We start from the raw sequence: 16,125 nt of genomic DNA, 5'->3' as shown, positions 1-16,125 counted from the left end.
CTGGATTTATTTAGATTTTATGGCTGTAGGAATGTCCAAGTGAGTGCTTCTTTCTGCCCCCTTTTCCAAGATAACTTTCACTTTTGATATCTGGCAGTTATTCAGCCTTTTAGGAATTACAGTACTGAGAAGCTGACATCACAAACGCGTGACGTTTGTCCTGAGGGGCTACCGTAATGACAAGTATATGGGTGCAAAGCTCTGTTTCCCTGCTTTCCGGTCGTTTTTGAACTGTCTAGATATCCCAAACACACGCGTGTCAAATCCTGTCGGCAACGACAGGACGGTAACAGAAGGGTTAAAGACGTTGAAGAAACTTGGAAGAACTGGAAACCAGATTTAAGTCCAAATGTCATAAATCTTTCTGAGAGAATCTCTCTGTTTATTTGTTGTTTTTTGTCTTTTTCTCCCACACAGGATCCCCGGGGTCCAGAAGAGGAACCTACAGCCAAGGTAAGTTCTCTCCTCTGTTATGTCACTTTGCTTCTCCGACTCTTCTTCTGCAGGGGAAATTCACGTTGGAAGAAGAACCATTGCTACCATCTTTAACGTCTCCGCAGCTCATGCTGAATCGTCTTGCAGATGGCCGTGATGATGATGATGATGTTGAAATAAATGAAGCTAAAATGTTCCGGACATGGGCACCACCGTACTGTGATGGCGACAAACGAGTCTGCAGAGTCGATTGTGAAGAAGAACAATCGATCAAATTATGATCAAAACGGTCAATCATGACTTTTTCACCCTATTTTTATAGAAGTCAAATAACCAGCAAAACAAACAAACTACTGAAATGGAGGAGGTGGGCGGTCCTAGGTTTTTTGGCTCAAGTAGCAACTCACTCATTGGTTCAAGGGCCTTGACCTAAGTATTTATATCAATGCCATGTTTATTTTTCGGAAAACAGAAGTAACCATAACCATACTAAGGGTTTGTCCACCACACGTCCCCCTATTGCACATGTGTCAAACTGGTGGCCCGGGGGCCACATGGCCCTCCAATCGATTACATGCGGCCTGCCCACCACTTTGCGAGGTGATGGAATAGAGACAGAATATAAGACTAAATGTATTTGCCGGCAATATTTTTCATAATAGTAATAAGACATTCGGTTGTAATTATTGCTTTATTAAATGTATTACACTCAACATGAAGTTACATATATTTAAGCTGTTTTAATCACAATTATCCTCGTCATTATTTGCTAAATTTAGAATTTAATTCTCCGTTTTTGTGCATCATAAATATGTTTTTATTGTGAATCATTATATATCAAAACAAGCACTTTTACTTTGCAATTCTGTCTAATATAATGAATATCTTATATTGCCCACTAGCTATAAATGGTTGTTTTTTTCCACTTTGTTTTTTTCTCTGTCGACCCCCGCTTGACCAGACTAGATGCTCATTGGCCCCCAGGTCATTTGAGTTTGACCCCCCTGCCCTATTGGATGGTAGTAGCTGTCAATCACACGGTGTCCACGCCCCAAGACATGCCCTTCTATCTATTGTCTCATTTTATTAAAAATGCACGTCATGTATGATGTATTGGAGAAGCAGCCTGTGGCCAAGTGGAAAGGGAACTTGGCTTGTAACCGGAAGGTTGCCGGTTCAAGTCCCCACCAGGTCAAAAGGGCTGTGGTACCCCTGAGCAAGGTACCCAACCCCTGTTGCTCCCCGGGCGCTACTCAGTGTGGCAGCCCACTGCTCCTAATTCTGGGATGGGTCAAATGCAGAGAAACAATTTCCCTAAGGGGATTAATAAAAGAATAAATCTAAAGCTGGACCTCGTGATAGACACCAGGAAAAAGTAATGAAGCAAGTGAGAGGCTAATTTTCTCATAGCATGTGGCCACCCGATGGCCACATGGGAAAAGACGAGTTTCAGTTGTACAAAAGCACAATGTAAATAGTGCTTTTTATTTGCAGTAGGGATTGCTTCATTTTTAATGTCTGATGCTGATATCACAACCTGGATTTACTGATACCGATATCAGTCCGATATCAGTCATGTTACACCTTTTTAAATACAAGGCTGTTAACTACACATTTCATGCTGATGCATCTTCAAAGTCGTGATTCTTATGGCTTGTGTTGGATTTTTTACTATTTTCTCTTTCTCTTATCTGATCTAGTGATTTTTTTGACCACTGCTAAGTATCATATCTGATCCCTGAACTTCGTTCCTCTCCCGTGTTTGTCTTCCAGGACAGTCGATCAAAATGTTCATCCGCGGTCGACCCATCACCATGTACGTCCCCTCTAACATCCAGAACTATGAAGACCTGAAGATGGAGCCGCCCACAGAGAGACTCGAGCTGGACTGGGTGTATCCTTTTACCAGAATGTCACACGGGCGTTCTGCCACGTGTTTATTTATATTCATTGAGGCCACGCGAGGCGACGTTCGCTGACTGCTGACTTCACCGTTGCGGTCACTGTTTGGTGTGTGAGAGAAGTGGCAGCCACAGGCGAAGGGTCGTGGTCACAGGTCTGTGAGAGTCATCAATCAGGCGTTCGCCTTTTATGAATCGATAAGACACGAGGTGTTTTTACGGCAAACTTTCACAGGAACTGGAGTTTAAGACGTTAGCAGGACAACACGAGTAGGAACAGTCATGTGATGTAAGATGGCCGATTGTACTGACTGTATATGGGACTGCGCGTCTGCACGACACGGTAACAGAACAGGAACCGATAAAGATTCTGAATACTGGAATAGCGGAAAGAGAACTTGGCTTATGACCCAAGGGTTGCCAGTTTAAGTCCCTGCTAGGTTCAAGGGCCTGAGCGAGGTCCCGCCATTGCTCTTGTTTATTGAATACTCCAAATTAAGCCGCCATGTTTCCATCAAGGCACAGTTCAGTTTGCTACAGTATGGTGGGGTGTGCGCTAGTGCTCAATGGCCGCCAACAAGACGTGATCGAAGAACAACATCGATCGCGACACAACAGACAACCACACAACAAGACGTCAAGTTTGGTATGAGAATAGGCTGAAGAATAGACAAGCTGATTGGGCAAAAATAAAAGCATCATCAGACTGTCGTGGGTCTACCTCCACCCGTACCGTACCATTATTCTGGTGCCCCAAGGGCCGGTTATTTTGGTACTATTCCTGATGGAAACGAAAGAAAATACAAACTGAACTGTTCCACTCGGTTAAAATTGACCCCAGCTACAGATGGGGTCACATCTAGTGTACTACATGTGCCGGTCCCAAGCCCGGCTAAATGGGAGGGTTGCATCAGGAAAGGCATCTCTCTGCCAAATCTAATCCCTAGAGAGGGAGCAGCCGAATCGCTCCTGGTTCCCTAATGATCATTCTCATGTTCTAAAAAATGTTTTTTGTCCACACAATAGTTCTATAAAGCTGCAAGAAACTCTGTGAGCCACCAGTTTTGTCTGTGAATGTTCAGCCATCCAGGTCACTGCAACTGTCAAGTGACAACAGAGCCTAGAGTTTTCTATTATCGGGCGAAATGTCACTCAGCGTCAAAATGTCACCTTGACTCCGTCGCGTCAGTTATGGTTACCGGGGCCGGGACTGCCGCGCCAACATGTACTTCCTTCCCACGGGCGAGGCCATCTACTTCATCGCCTGCGTCATCGTGCTGTACCACATCAACAACAGAACGCAGCGGCACTATCGCAAACACACGGACTGCGTGCGCTGGTCAGTCTGCGCGCACGCACGCCATACACATTCATGCATATGAACACAGGAGGAAATGTGGAGCAGCACGTTTTGGTTTCTGAGGAAGAAATTATTATATTATTATTATTATTATTATTTTTCTGCCATATTCCGTAAAAAAACTGCTGTGTATTTTTTGAATTTTACTCCAGTTACTTATCGTTTTCTGTCCCTGCAGTCTAACCCTCCATCCCGACAAAGTGCGAGTAGCATCTGGACAGACAGCAGGGGTGGACAAAGATGGCAAGGTGACGACTGCTGCTGTGAACTCACTCATCCTCTTCAGGCCTCTGGAAACGTCTTTAGATGCCAGATACTCTATTTCTGTTGCAGTGCATGTGTGAGGAGTTGAAGCCTGGAATAGACACTTTTATTTGGCACAAACCAACCATTATGATGTTTAAATAACAGCATCCAGGTTTACATTCATCAACCATGACATTATAACTTAAATGAGGGCTTGTTTTATGTTTTCACATTGAAATTATTACGATAGTGGCCTGTAATTTGAACTCTTTTTGTGGCAGAGCCTGTTTCCGATGAAAGACGCAGCATATAAGTAGTATTACGTAACTTTTCTGCATGAATGTCACACAGAGGCAGAAGAATAACAGCAACTGCAATTAGTAAGAGTTACACACTGCAGCTTTAAGTCTCATTCAGACTGTAGAGCGGGTCAGGTATGGAGAAAAAGCTGTTGAATTTTGGCTCAAGGAACTGGAAATGGTAACAGTCACCATATGCTGAAGGAAGATGTAAGCAAAGTGTGTGTCTGTGTGTGTGTGTGTGTGTGTGTGTGTGTGTGTCAGCCTCTGCAGCCCTGTGTTCATATCTGGGACTCCACCTCTCTGGTCACGCTGCAGCAGATCGGCCTGGGATGCTTCCAGAGGGGAGTGGGATCGGTTGCATTTTCCTTTGCTGTGAGTCGTTTGAAATAAAACATACACACCCTTAAAGTCCCATGTCTATACAGTATATAGATATATATATATAGACGTATAACTTGTTTTGAGAAACAGGCCTTTATTTGAAACAGGTCTCCCTGAGACTGCCAACAATGGAAGCGAACTCTTCCTGTGCAGGTGTTTGACACATGAAAAACTCCCCGTCTGTCTTTTTTCCCCCCGAGGCTTTCTGAAGCAGAATAAAAATAATGATTAATTGACAATGTTATTGCAATATTTGTAAAAAAAGATCATTATAAATCATGAGGAGCGAAAGTGCAGGTTTCCCGTTGTGGCACTTTAAAATAAATGCTTAGAACTGTATGTTGGAGAGGTGAAATATTATTGATTTTCCCCCCTCACAATTGTCCTGATTTCAGAAATTCACCACAATCAACTTAATGTGAATGCTTTTTACTGTGATGCCGGATAAAACCGTGTCTTGTCCCAGCTCCAAAGCATTGTGCTTGTGTTAGAAAGTTGTTGAAATATACAATAAACTGAAAATGACCACGTTTTAAAACTGTCCCTCACTGTTTTTTCAGGACTCCGGAGTGTTCCTGTGTGTCATCGACGACTCGAACGAGCACATGTTGTCAGTGTGGGACTGCAACAAGGGCGTCAAGCACGCGGAAGTGAAGGTAAACACAAAAATCAGGTCTGGTATTAACATCCTCTCTCTGGGATCTAGTCGCTTGCATGCGATCGGATTTGGCTTCCCCTGCCTTTAGTATCCGGGGGAGTCAAAGCACTACTCGCGCTGCCGTTACATGAAATAAGATTTTAAATTAACATGCACTGTATGGACAAAAGCATTTGGCCACACCTAAGTAAGTTAAGTATTAAATTCAGGTGTTTCAGTTGTTGTTTCAGAGATGTGCTACATTTATTCCAAATCCTCAGGAAATAGGACAACTCGTCTGCATGTGGATCACTTTGATGATTACACATGATGTCGAGAGGTTCTTGTGGAATTATTGATTCTTGTGCAGCGTTCGGGGCTGAGCTGGTGAAGTGTGTGACACGGTCGGACGCCGCGGGGTTTCACAAAATGTCACCGTTCTCTCACAGAGGAAACAGATGGAGGTTTTTTGAATGGTCCGCTCAGTGCTGAGACTTTGTCGAGATGCTTTCTACAAAGGACGTCTGTTTGGAGAGATTCGGTGGGGGGTGTGTGTGTGTGTGTGTGTGTTTCTCCTGTGCTTTTATGGGCTTTTATCCCAAATCGCCACAACTTCCCTGAGAGCAATTTAACTGTGGCTGTCATGGCAACAGGGTAAATATTTTACACGGAATTTGCCCAGCTGTGTATATATATATGTATATATATATATATGCCTGTGTTCTGTAATGCTGCCGTCGAAATACATAGGTGGCTGTTTGAACTTGTAAATCATCATTTTAATGGACTCTTGCAGGAGATTATATCTTAGAGCAGGTAGCATCCAGTCCTGTATGTGTGTGTGTGTGTGTGTGTGTGGAGGAAACTCTGAACTGGACAGGCCATCGCTGACCCACACTGTACAAACATACAAGTTCATCGAGCAGGAACAAGATAATTATACCCCCCACCCCCTCCTCACAGCCCAGAGTCCATATGCCACTTTATGGTGCAGCCATGAATGGAGCTTTTTGTGTTAAAAAAAAAAAAAATGACACTCCAACTAGTTTGTGTACATACTGTATTGAATATACTAAGACAAAAAAAAATTACATGAAAAACATCCTTCGTGGTTCCTCTCAGATTTAAGTCGGGAAACGTTTGAATAGATTTGGTTTTTGGGGGGAAAAGCTGGGAAAAGGTACATTAAAATGCTTAATGCTGCTGTTTCTGCAAGCTTTTTGTACAAAAACGACTTTATTTATTCATTCTTTTTTTTTACAAAATGATGTTGTGTACCATTACTGTACTGTACATTATTCTGTGTGTATGTGTGTGTGTTGTCAGAGCACCAACGAGGCTGTGTTTGCAGTAGAGTTTAATCCAGGCGACAGCTCCAACATCATCACCTGTGGGAAATCCCACGTTTACTTCTGGACGCTCAGCGCGGGAATGTTCACCAAGAAACAAGGCATCTTTGGAGTAAGACTCACTGGAGTTTATTTCATCTCTTCATCCTGAAAACATTGTTGTAAAAACAATCTGTAATGTGATAGCATTATGTATAAAAGGTGTCTTTGTTTTATTCTCTCTTTCAGAAATACAAGAAGCCCAAGTTCATCCAGTGCTTCGTGTTCAGTCTGACTGGAGATGTTCTGACCGGAGACTCTGAGGGCAACATCCTGACGTGGGGGAAATCAGCTGCAGATATCAAGACTCTGGGCAAAGGAGCCAAAGGTCAGTGTGGCAATTATGTCTGATACTGATACTGATACTGACACGGATACCGGCACTGACACTGAAATTGATTCTGACACCAATAATGATATTAATATTGATACTGATACTGATACTGATACTGACACGGACACGGACACTGAAATTGATTCTGACACCGATAATGATATTGATACTGATACTGATACTGATACTGATACTGATACTGACACGGACACTGACACTGACACTGAAATTGATTCTGACACCGATAATGATATTAATATTGATACTGATACTGATACTGACACAGACACTGACACTGAAATTGATTCTGACACTGATAATGATATTAATATTGATACTGATACTAATATTGACACTGACACCAATACTGACATTGATTCTGACACTAATACTGACATGATAATGATATTAATACTGATACTGACAGTAGACACTGATACTAATACTGACACAGATAATGATACTTATACTCATACTGATGCTGACTTTGTTACCGATATTGACAGTGACACTGAAAGTGACACCTGTACTAACACTGATACTTGTAATGACTCCGATACTGATACTGATATTGATGCCTACACTGATACTGATACTAAAAGTGCTGCTTATAATTATCAATACTGATATTTATCATCAGTGTTATTATGGGTGCTATTCTATGAGGCTTTCCAAAATATATAGAAAATTTAGACGCGTCATGAAAAATTAAAAAAATATTTTATTCCTGTTGAATAAAGTTAAAGTTAAAATGAAAGTTTTTTAAACTGTCTCTCCAGTTTGAAGCTACTCTTTACCTTTATAGGCTGATAAATCAGAAATAGTTTTGTAAGGTTGCTCGTGCTGCCTATTTTACTTTTTACTTTTACTTTACCGTTTTACATACGATACAAGTCACTGCAATTTTTCCAAAATGTAGTAAAGTGAGGCCAAACGTTCATGGGCTTGTCCACCGTGTTTAATGAAGTAAATATTGCAGAGCCTGACCTCGGCAGCTTAGTCGTCTTGAGGGGACTGTTATAAATCGTAAAATGTCAGCAAAACTAGAACAGATGTGACATAAATATTAATAGCAGCAATGTTGGTCCAGATACTTCAGTTCTCACAATTTAGTCCCATTTCTTGATTCCCTAGTTAGAACGGTTGTCATCATTTTTTTTATTGTTTAAATCACTTTTTTGTTTTCCTTACTTTTTGTCCCTCCTTTGTCACCTTCCCACAGAAACCTTCCAGATAATGCGTCAAACCAGAGCCCACGAAGGCAGCGTGTTCACCCTCTGTACCCTGCAGGGCGGCGGTCTGCTCAGCGGGGGAGGGAAAGACCGCAAGATCATCCGCTGGAGCGCCGACCTGGCACCTGAGAGAGAGTGTGAGGTGAACCACAGCTGTATGTGTGTGTGTGTGAGAGAGAGGGAGAGAGTGATGGTGGGAAGTTCAGCATAATCACACTCACAGTAGAGGATTATTGATTCATGTTGGTGATTTGGGCAGATTCCAGAAAAGTTTGGGGCAGTCCGTACCATCGCTGACGTGGATGGGGAGGAATTCTTGGTTGGTACCACGCGCAATGCGATCCTCAGAGGAACCTTCTCTGGAGCATTTGTGGCCATCGTGCAGGTACATACTTCTATAATAGTGCTGTAAATCCTACTTCATGTGTGCTCATGGTGGCACTGCTGAAATGAATGAAATTAAACTTGGAAATTAAACCTGGTGGAAGAAGAGGGAGTTTACAGCAGACCTTTCTCCACCACCATTATTATTAAAGCTATGTTAAGAGATGCTCCATCCACATTCAATGCATAGACTTTATACACTTTGTTATAGACCAATATCGTGTTGCTGCATGATTGTGTTGCCGTACAATTATTATGACAGACTCGTTGTATCGCGATATTATTGGTATCGTGGACCATGTATCGTATCGTGAGCTACCCTGTGATTCCCACCCCTAGTCAGCTACTGACTCTGTCACATGAACGGTGAAAGCACTTTTCTAGTCACTCAAAGCTGCTTTACACTACAGCTTTTTGCCATTCACCAATTCATACCTGCTACGTAGGGTTAAGTGAAGTGAATTCTACTGCTCAAAAAAAATTCAACAGGTTAAAGGCTTCTTGTCTCCACCCGCCCCCTGCCCTGCTGCTGTATACACACAAATGCTCCCTCAGTCAGGTCTGATAGTTTTGCTTGACAGAGCCTGTTTTCAGATAAAGCAACACAACATACAAGCAAAGTTACATTGTTTCTGATCACAGAGACCAAACACAGGCAGAATAATCATAACTATATGAATTTCAACAACTTATTTGGACATTCTTTCGTGTGTGTGTGTGTCAGGGTCATGTGGACGAGATGTGGGGACTGGCCACTCACCCCTCCCACAACATCTTCATCACCTGTGGCCACGACCGACAGGTGTGTTTGTGGAACACAGAGGAGCATAAGCTGGACTGGTGCATCAGCCTGGAGGTGGGTCGGCCGTTTTCACTTCCACTTCATGTGCTCACTTCATTTACCATGAATAATAGAAAAACAGCTTTCTATAAGCAGCACTCGTTGACACTCGTGTCTCTGACAGGAGTACGGACTCTGCGCTGATTTCTGCCCGAACGGATCAGTGGTTTCAGTCGGACTCAGCACGGGAAAGTAAGGAAACGCAAGATGTTGTACAAGAAAAAAAAAAAGTACAAAAGAAAAAGTTACATAAAGAAAAACTGACAGAAATCCTGTGTGTTCTCACAGGTGGATGGTCCTGGACCTGCTGACCAGGGACGTGGTCTCTGAATCCACTGATGGGAACGAGCAGCTGTCCGTCATGAGATACTCACCGGGTCAGTGACTCCTCCCCCTTATTAATCATTAAATAAATTGAGCCATTTTGAAAATGCAGTTAGATAATTAAAAAATAAATAATGCAGGTTGATTTCCATTTTTTATTTAATTTCTAGTCAATGTTAATAAACATTTAATAACTTAACACTTTAATATAGTGTGTTAAACATGTAATGTGTGGACTGTTTATCTCACACTCGACCGTAATAATCATGTCAAAGCTGTTATTGAACACATTATTAACGTGTTATAACAGTTTGTTATCATGCTTAAGCAGTAATAAACATTTAATAAACATTTAATAACTTAAACTGTGTTAAATGGCCTTGTGTGTTTTTCAGATGGCAGCTTTTTAGCCGTCGGATCTCACGACAACTTCATCTACATCTACAACGTGACGGACAGTGGGCGGCGCTACACACGATTTGGGAAGTGTAACGTGAGTAAAACAAGCACAGTCGTTATTTTGTCCTTTCTTCGGTTTTCTTTTAGGGGCCGGATACTGATTTTGGCGGGCCAGTTTTGGCCCACGGGCCACCAAATGCTGATCGCTGCATGTGTTGGTCTCTGTCCTCAGGGTCACTCCAGCTTCATTACTCACTTGGACTGGTCCATGGACGGGAAGTACATTATGTCTAACTCTGGGGACTACGAGATCCTTTACTGTGAGTGTCTTATTAATATTTACATGCACCTACTGCTCATTTTTGGGTAAATTAACTCATTAACATTCACTTAAAACAGTGTATGGCACAAGAAAATACTATTAACAGTGGTACTTTTACTTGAGTAGAATATTTCAGAACCTAGCACAATTCCGAGCACACCCGCTTATTTTATTGTGAAAGAGCCTCTCTGGTGTTGCCACAGGGGACATCGCAGGAGGCTGTAAACTGCTGAGGAACCGCTTCGAGAGCAAAGACAGAGAGTGGGCCTCGTACACGTGTGTGCTGGGCTTCCACGTCATGGGTGAGAAACGCCAAGTGCGGCGTCTTTGTCCTTTTTTTTTTTCCCTACAGGCAGTCATTTCTCTTCCCGTGAAATGATTACGATGATTTTCCTGTGTCGCAGGCGTGTGGCTGGAGGGCTCCGACGGCACGGACATCAACGCACTGTGTCGCTCTCACAGTGAGAGGATGGTGGCGGTGGCCGACGACTTCTGTAAAGTCCACCTCTTCCAGTACCCGTGCCCTAAGCCCAAGGTAAAGCTCTGTGGATGTGCCAGCAGCACATCGATCCCCCTCTTACACAAAGAGGAAGAACAGGTTTTTAGGCTCCAGCATGTGTGAAATATTCATCATGTGGATTGTTTGACATTCTGTCACATGGAGACGTTTTCTTCCTGCTTTACATTTTTCTGTTTGTACAAAAACGTTGTGGTTCAACAACAGTCCCCCGCTTCTCTTTTGTCAAAGCTGTCACCAAACGTTTTATCGCACCTGATGGTTGGCAACAGATCAGCGGGCACGTGTCAGTCACATGACAAGCAGGTTACAGTGTAATAATAATAATAAATAGATAAATAAAATGTCCCAGAGTATTTTTCACAGCCATACGTTTACATGCACAGTTCAGGCCTTAGTCTGACTATGACAGGCAATTGGACAACTTGCCGATTTATTGGCTGTGTACGTATGACTCCGTCTCTGTAGGTGGCGCTGCAGCTCTCTATAAGCTAGCGCGTATTGAGTATATGTCGTCTTTTTCTACTTCCGGGTCAAACATTTTTGGTGCATGCACAAAACGACAAGTCTGACTCCAGTCTGACTAAGCGTATACATGCAGGCATAATCGGACTATGAATCACATTATACAGATATGTTAGTCCGACTAATCCCCGGAATGCGCTACTTCTGCGTAGCGGCCGCATGTCAGAGACGTAAGCGGTGTTAGCAGGAGGAGCTGTGCAGATCAGAGCACAGCGTATCACAACCAGTGTATTTTAGGGGTTAGACTAACTGGATTTTAGTCAGACTAACGTGTTTACATGACATGAAGAAAAACAAAATATTGTCTTAGTCCGACTAAAACTGGACTTTTAATATGCACGTAAACGCACTGAATGTCATGGAGATTTTGCTTGAGACCAATGCACTGCTGCTTATCTTAGTGAACTAAGTCCCATAATGTAACACACTGACATTTACTTTTCGCCCAATTTTTATGGAAAATGTGGTTAAAACCTGGCGTATGTGTCAGTGACCACACCTCAAAAAAAGTGAACTATCCCTTTACGGGGGTGGATAGAGGAATTTCTTTTTTGAACATTGTGAAATAGGAAGTTGTTGTTATTGTGGAAATATGTGAACTCTTTCTTCCTCTGAACTGTCAAGTTGAGATGAGACTCGGGCCCAAAGTGGCTGGACAGCGCCCCCTAAAGTCCTGCCCTGAAAGACCAAAGGGATACCAAATTCAGTTGTCAAGTCAAAATCAGGTCAAAGTGTCTTTGTTTGTCATGTCCTGTGTGTCAGGTCAGTACAAGCAAAAAGAACCCAACAGGAAGTCAGACATTTCCAAATGTGTGTGTATTTTTAGAGAGCAGTTAACTGCTAAAAAAAAGAAAACCACTGTGGTGACCCAACCTGGACTCTTCAACTAGTTGGGAGTTAACTAACCCGAGTCAGCAGCAATATTTACTGTTGTTTTCCTATTTCCACCATTATGTGTTGGTCTCTATCTCCTCCTACACAGTCTTGTATAAAGTACCTAAAAGTGACACTTGAGTAAAAATACCTTTAAAAAAAAAAAAAAAAGTATCTTAACGAGAAACTGACTTTGAAGTCACATTTTTTTATAATATTACTTCAGTAAAAGTCTTAAAGTATATGACATTTACTGTACTGTGTAGCTCAGTGGTATGGAGAGTTGTCTTTCAACTGGAAGGTTGTGGGTTCAATTTGGTCGTAACGAGTAACAAAGACAGTATAAGAGGAAATGTATTGAAGTAATAGTAAAAGTTGCTGGAAATATAAAGTAAAGTACAGATACGTGAATTTTGTACTTAAGTATTTGTACTTTCATTACAACGCTGCTCCTATATTCGTCAGCCACTTTCACAAGTTCATACCACAAAACATTCATCACGTTCAGGAACCTTCATATTGTTTCCTGTCTTTTCCCCCCCATTGAAAATGAATGGAAACCTCATCTGCCTTTGATCTAAACTGATCGGAAAACAATCATTGAAACAAAAGTCTTCCCATTCATTTGGTTTTCTCTCCAGGCGCCGAGCCACAAGTACGACGGCCACGGCAGCCACGTCACCAACGTCTGCTTCACCCACTGCGACTCCCACCTGCTCTCCATGGGCGGGAAGGACATGTGCATCCTGCAGTGGAAGGTGGTCGGAGGCGGAGCGTCGAACGGCAGGGAGCGCCTGACCTCGGCGTCGTCCACCTCCACCAGCTCCCCGGAACCCACCGTCGGCTAGGAAGGACGCGGCAGAGAGGGACGCCGTTTACACTCGGAGACGTGTTTGTCGTCGTCGTCAGTGCAGAGCAGCCGCAGCCGCTGAGGCTCAGCTCTGCCTCTACGCTGCCCCCTGCTGGGTCCGTTTCATTTAGAGAGGGGGTCTCCTCCAGGAGGAGGTCACCCGTCATTACATTACATTACACTTACACTTACCTCCATATTCATGTAAGCGCTTGTGAAACTGGACAGTGCGTCGTCGCTCAGGTGAAGACGGAGGAGCAGTAGACGTGGTCACGTGTGTGTTTGCAGGTACAAAACATGACTTGACTTTGGGACATTTCTGCGTGTTTTCCGTCAGTCTCGCATCAGCGGACATTTTAGGACAGTGACGACAGTTTGTGGCAAACATCGACGTCTCCTTTTAAAGCTGCAGTAGGCAGGTTGTCAAGAAGAATAGCTGATTGTCGAGTTTTAGCTCCATTTTGTGAAAATGTTGTCATTTCAGGATCGCCGCTCTCCAACTCCTCCTCCCCCTCCCCCCCAAGCTCCCCTTTTCAATGGAGCACGGTCGGACACACTTGTTTCATACGTGTCACATGACCAGAAACAATATCTGTCTCTGAAGATTTTTTTTTGCTGCGTGACAGTTTAGATGATTGTATTTGTTGGTGCTTGTACGCGAATCTCATGAAAATAATTCAGAAGAATAGAAAAATGTTAACATTACATTCAACTTTTTTCTGTTTTTATGTTAAAATGTCCGTTGTATGTCCGAAGAAAGACGCCGCCGCTGCCGTATGATTTCTAGCAACAGTTAGCGCAGTTAATACGTTGTCTCCTTCTACTTCCGGGTCAAAGACCTGGAAGTCCTACTACAGTCCGACTAAGCGTTTACATGCAGGCGTAATCGGACTATAAATTGCATTATACAGGTATGTTAGTCTGACTAGCAAGGGTTTAGTCGGACTAATGTGTTTACATGACATTAAGAAAAACAAAACAAATTATTGTCTTAGTCCGACTAAAATTGGAGATTTTGTTTGCATTTTTTGATATGTGCATAAAACAAGTTTGAAACGAATGCCCTGCTGCTTATCTCAGTGAACGAAGTCCCATAATACAACACACATACATACACATTTACTTTTGACCCAGTTTTTTTTAAAATGTGGGTAAAAAAAATTTTAAAAAACATTTTTAAACACCGAAAATATCATGAAATGGCCCCAAAATTCAGAAATGTATAATTATGTTAACATTACATTCAACTTTTTTTTGATCCCACTGAAGGGACCTTGTACCGCCAATAGGAGACACTCGTCTCTCAGAAGTGTCCTTTGATTGGTCAAAAGCCTCCTGTGACTCCACAGATTTAGTCGGAGGTTGTTTTGTCGCCGTATTGTTGTTTTTATCTCTCTCAAAACTCTTCATTTACATTTATCTTAAAAGGTTATGGTGAAAATATTGATCAATAAAGCAAAAAAAAATCCTACCTACTGTACCTTTAAATACATTTGCTTAATGTTTATTTTACATGATTTAAGTATTTTCAACTGTTTGGTTGAAATCTCAGCTTTACATTAGACAGACTGTGACAAACCTGTTATATCATGAAAATCAATCAATCAGTTTTATAGATATTTAAAGAAAATAACATTGGGAATACTGTGATGTTGTATCTGCCAAGCTCCCAATAAATTAACACGAGACTGTAAAGTGTAATGTGTGTGACGTGTCACTAGTGGGCAGTGCTGCTCCAGGAACTGAGGTCTTTTCTCTTGATGCTGCTTCACAGGGGTCATGACCCTGTCAGCAGTGACAAACACAGGTAAGGGAGTATCAATACTTAAGTTTTCAATTCAGAAATTACCAATTATTTCAAACGTGTTGTATAAAATGCATATAGATGATGATATGTAAGATAAATATGAAACAAAAAGACACAAAGTGTACTTTATACATCACAAATGTGAACGTTATCCCTACATACAAACAGATGCTTTATATAAAAAAGAACATTATCATCATTATTTTCCTATATATCCAATTAAATGGCATATAAACATGAATATCAATTTAAAAAATGATCAATTATCCAATTATAAAAAATGTATTTTGAAAAATCCATTCATTATCATCTGCATTAAGGTGATGTAAGGTAGTATGAATTATTTTTGATGATATTGTCCATGTAATTATTCTATTTTTTGGTCAACTACATTAAAAACCATCAAAATTAGGCAATGACAAATTTTTTTGGTATTTAGTTTATAAAATCAGTTATTTATATTTATAGTATATTTATATATATCAGTTATTTACTTTTCCTTAAATATTGATACTTACTGTATATTACAGTATTACAAACCTCCAAACTTTATTCAAACAACTCCACACGCACTAAGAGAGAAATACTCCAGGTGGCTCAAATAGGGGCCCTTACCTGTTGAAGAGGGCAGGTGTTTGAGTCTGCCCTTTTCAACAGGTAAGGGCCCCTATTTGAGTGACAAATCATTTAAATTTTTCAGTTCTCAATTAAAAATGTGTAATAATTGCCCCCTAAAAAATTTCATTTGCCTTTATTGTGTAGAAACTCTTTGAGTTGGCCGATTAAACTGTACTGTTGTTTTGAAATAAATCAAAAATGACATTGGGTTTGCATCATAATATAAACATTTAATTAATAAATAAATAAATTCATTCTTTCATTACTTAATTCATTCATTCATTCATTAGTTAAAGTAATTATGGTGGTGGTTATGGAGGACGATATATGACATAATAATAAATAAAAGAGAGAATGAATGAATAAATAAGTAAATAAAAATATTACATTTACTACATGTATTTTTGTATTTATTTAGTCATTTATTCTTTTATTTATTTATACATTTA

The 16,125-nt window shown here is 41.4% G+C and overlaps 1 protein-coding gene across 3 annotated transcripts in view; it reads left to right on the top strand.

The window, feature by feature from the left end:
* The window catches only part of eml3 (EMAP like 3), a 40,959-nt gene extending 26,007 nt beyond the window's left edge, over positions 1 to 14,952 (top strand). For all 3 annotated transcript variants that reach the window (XM_058624988.1, XM_058624990.1, XM_058624989.1), the window contains 18 exons: positions 418 to 453; positions 2,209 to 2,329; positions 3,526 to 3,675; positions 3,875 to 3,944; positions 4,506 to 4,616; positions 5,186 to 5,281; positions 6,589 to 6,723; positions 6,840 to 6,978; positions 8,207 to 8,358; positions 8,476 to 8,601; positions 9,325 to 9,456; positions 9,566 to 9,633; positions 9,730 to 9,818; positions 10,161 to 10,258; positions 10,397 to 10,484; positions 10,690 to 10,788; positions 10,891 to 11,021; positions 13,043 to 14,952. In XM_058624988.1, the coding sequence (XP_058480971.1) occupies positions 418 to 453; positions 2,209 to 2,329; positions 3,526 to 3,675; positions 3,875 to 3,944; positions 4,506 to 4,616; positions 5,186 to 5,281; positions 6,589 to 6,723; positions 6,840 to 6,978; positions 8,207 to 8,358; positions 8,476 to 8,601; positions 9,325 to 9,456; positions 9,566 to 9,633; positions 9,730 to 9,818; positions 10,161 to 10,258; positions 10,397 to 10,484; positions 10,690 to 10,788; positions 10,891 to 11,021; positions 13,043 to 13,249 (2,048 nt within the window). In that variant the 3' untranslated portion in view covers positions 13,250 to 14,952. The remainder of the gene's footprint in view (positions 1 to 417; positions 454 to 2,208; positions 2,330 to 3,525; positions 3,676 to 3,874; positions 3,945 to 4,505; positions 4,617 to 5,185; positions 5,282 to 6,588; positions 6,724 to 6,839; positions 6,979 to 8,206; positions 8,359 to 8,475; positions 8,602 to 9,324; positions 9,457 to 9,565; positions 9,634 to 9,729; positions 9,819 to 10,160; positions 10,259 to 10,396; positions 10,485 to 10,689; positions 10,789 to 10,890; positions 11,022 to 13,042) is intronic.
* Positions 14,953 to 16,125: the final 1,173 nt, after the last annotated feature.

The sequence above is a fragment of the Solea solea genome, chromosome 3 (assembly GCF_958295425.1).
Source record: "Solea solea chromosome 3, fSolSol10.1, whole genome shotgun sequence".
NCBI lineage: Eukaryota > Metazoa > Chordata > Actinopteri > Pleuronectiformes > Soleidae > Solea > Solea solea.
Note: the sequence above shows the minus strand (reverse complement) of the source record. Positions and strands in the feature narration are given on the sequence as shown.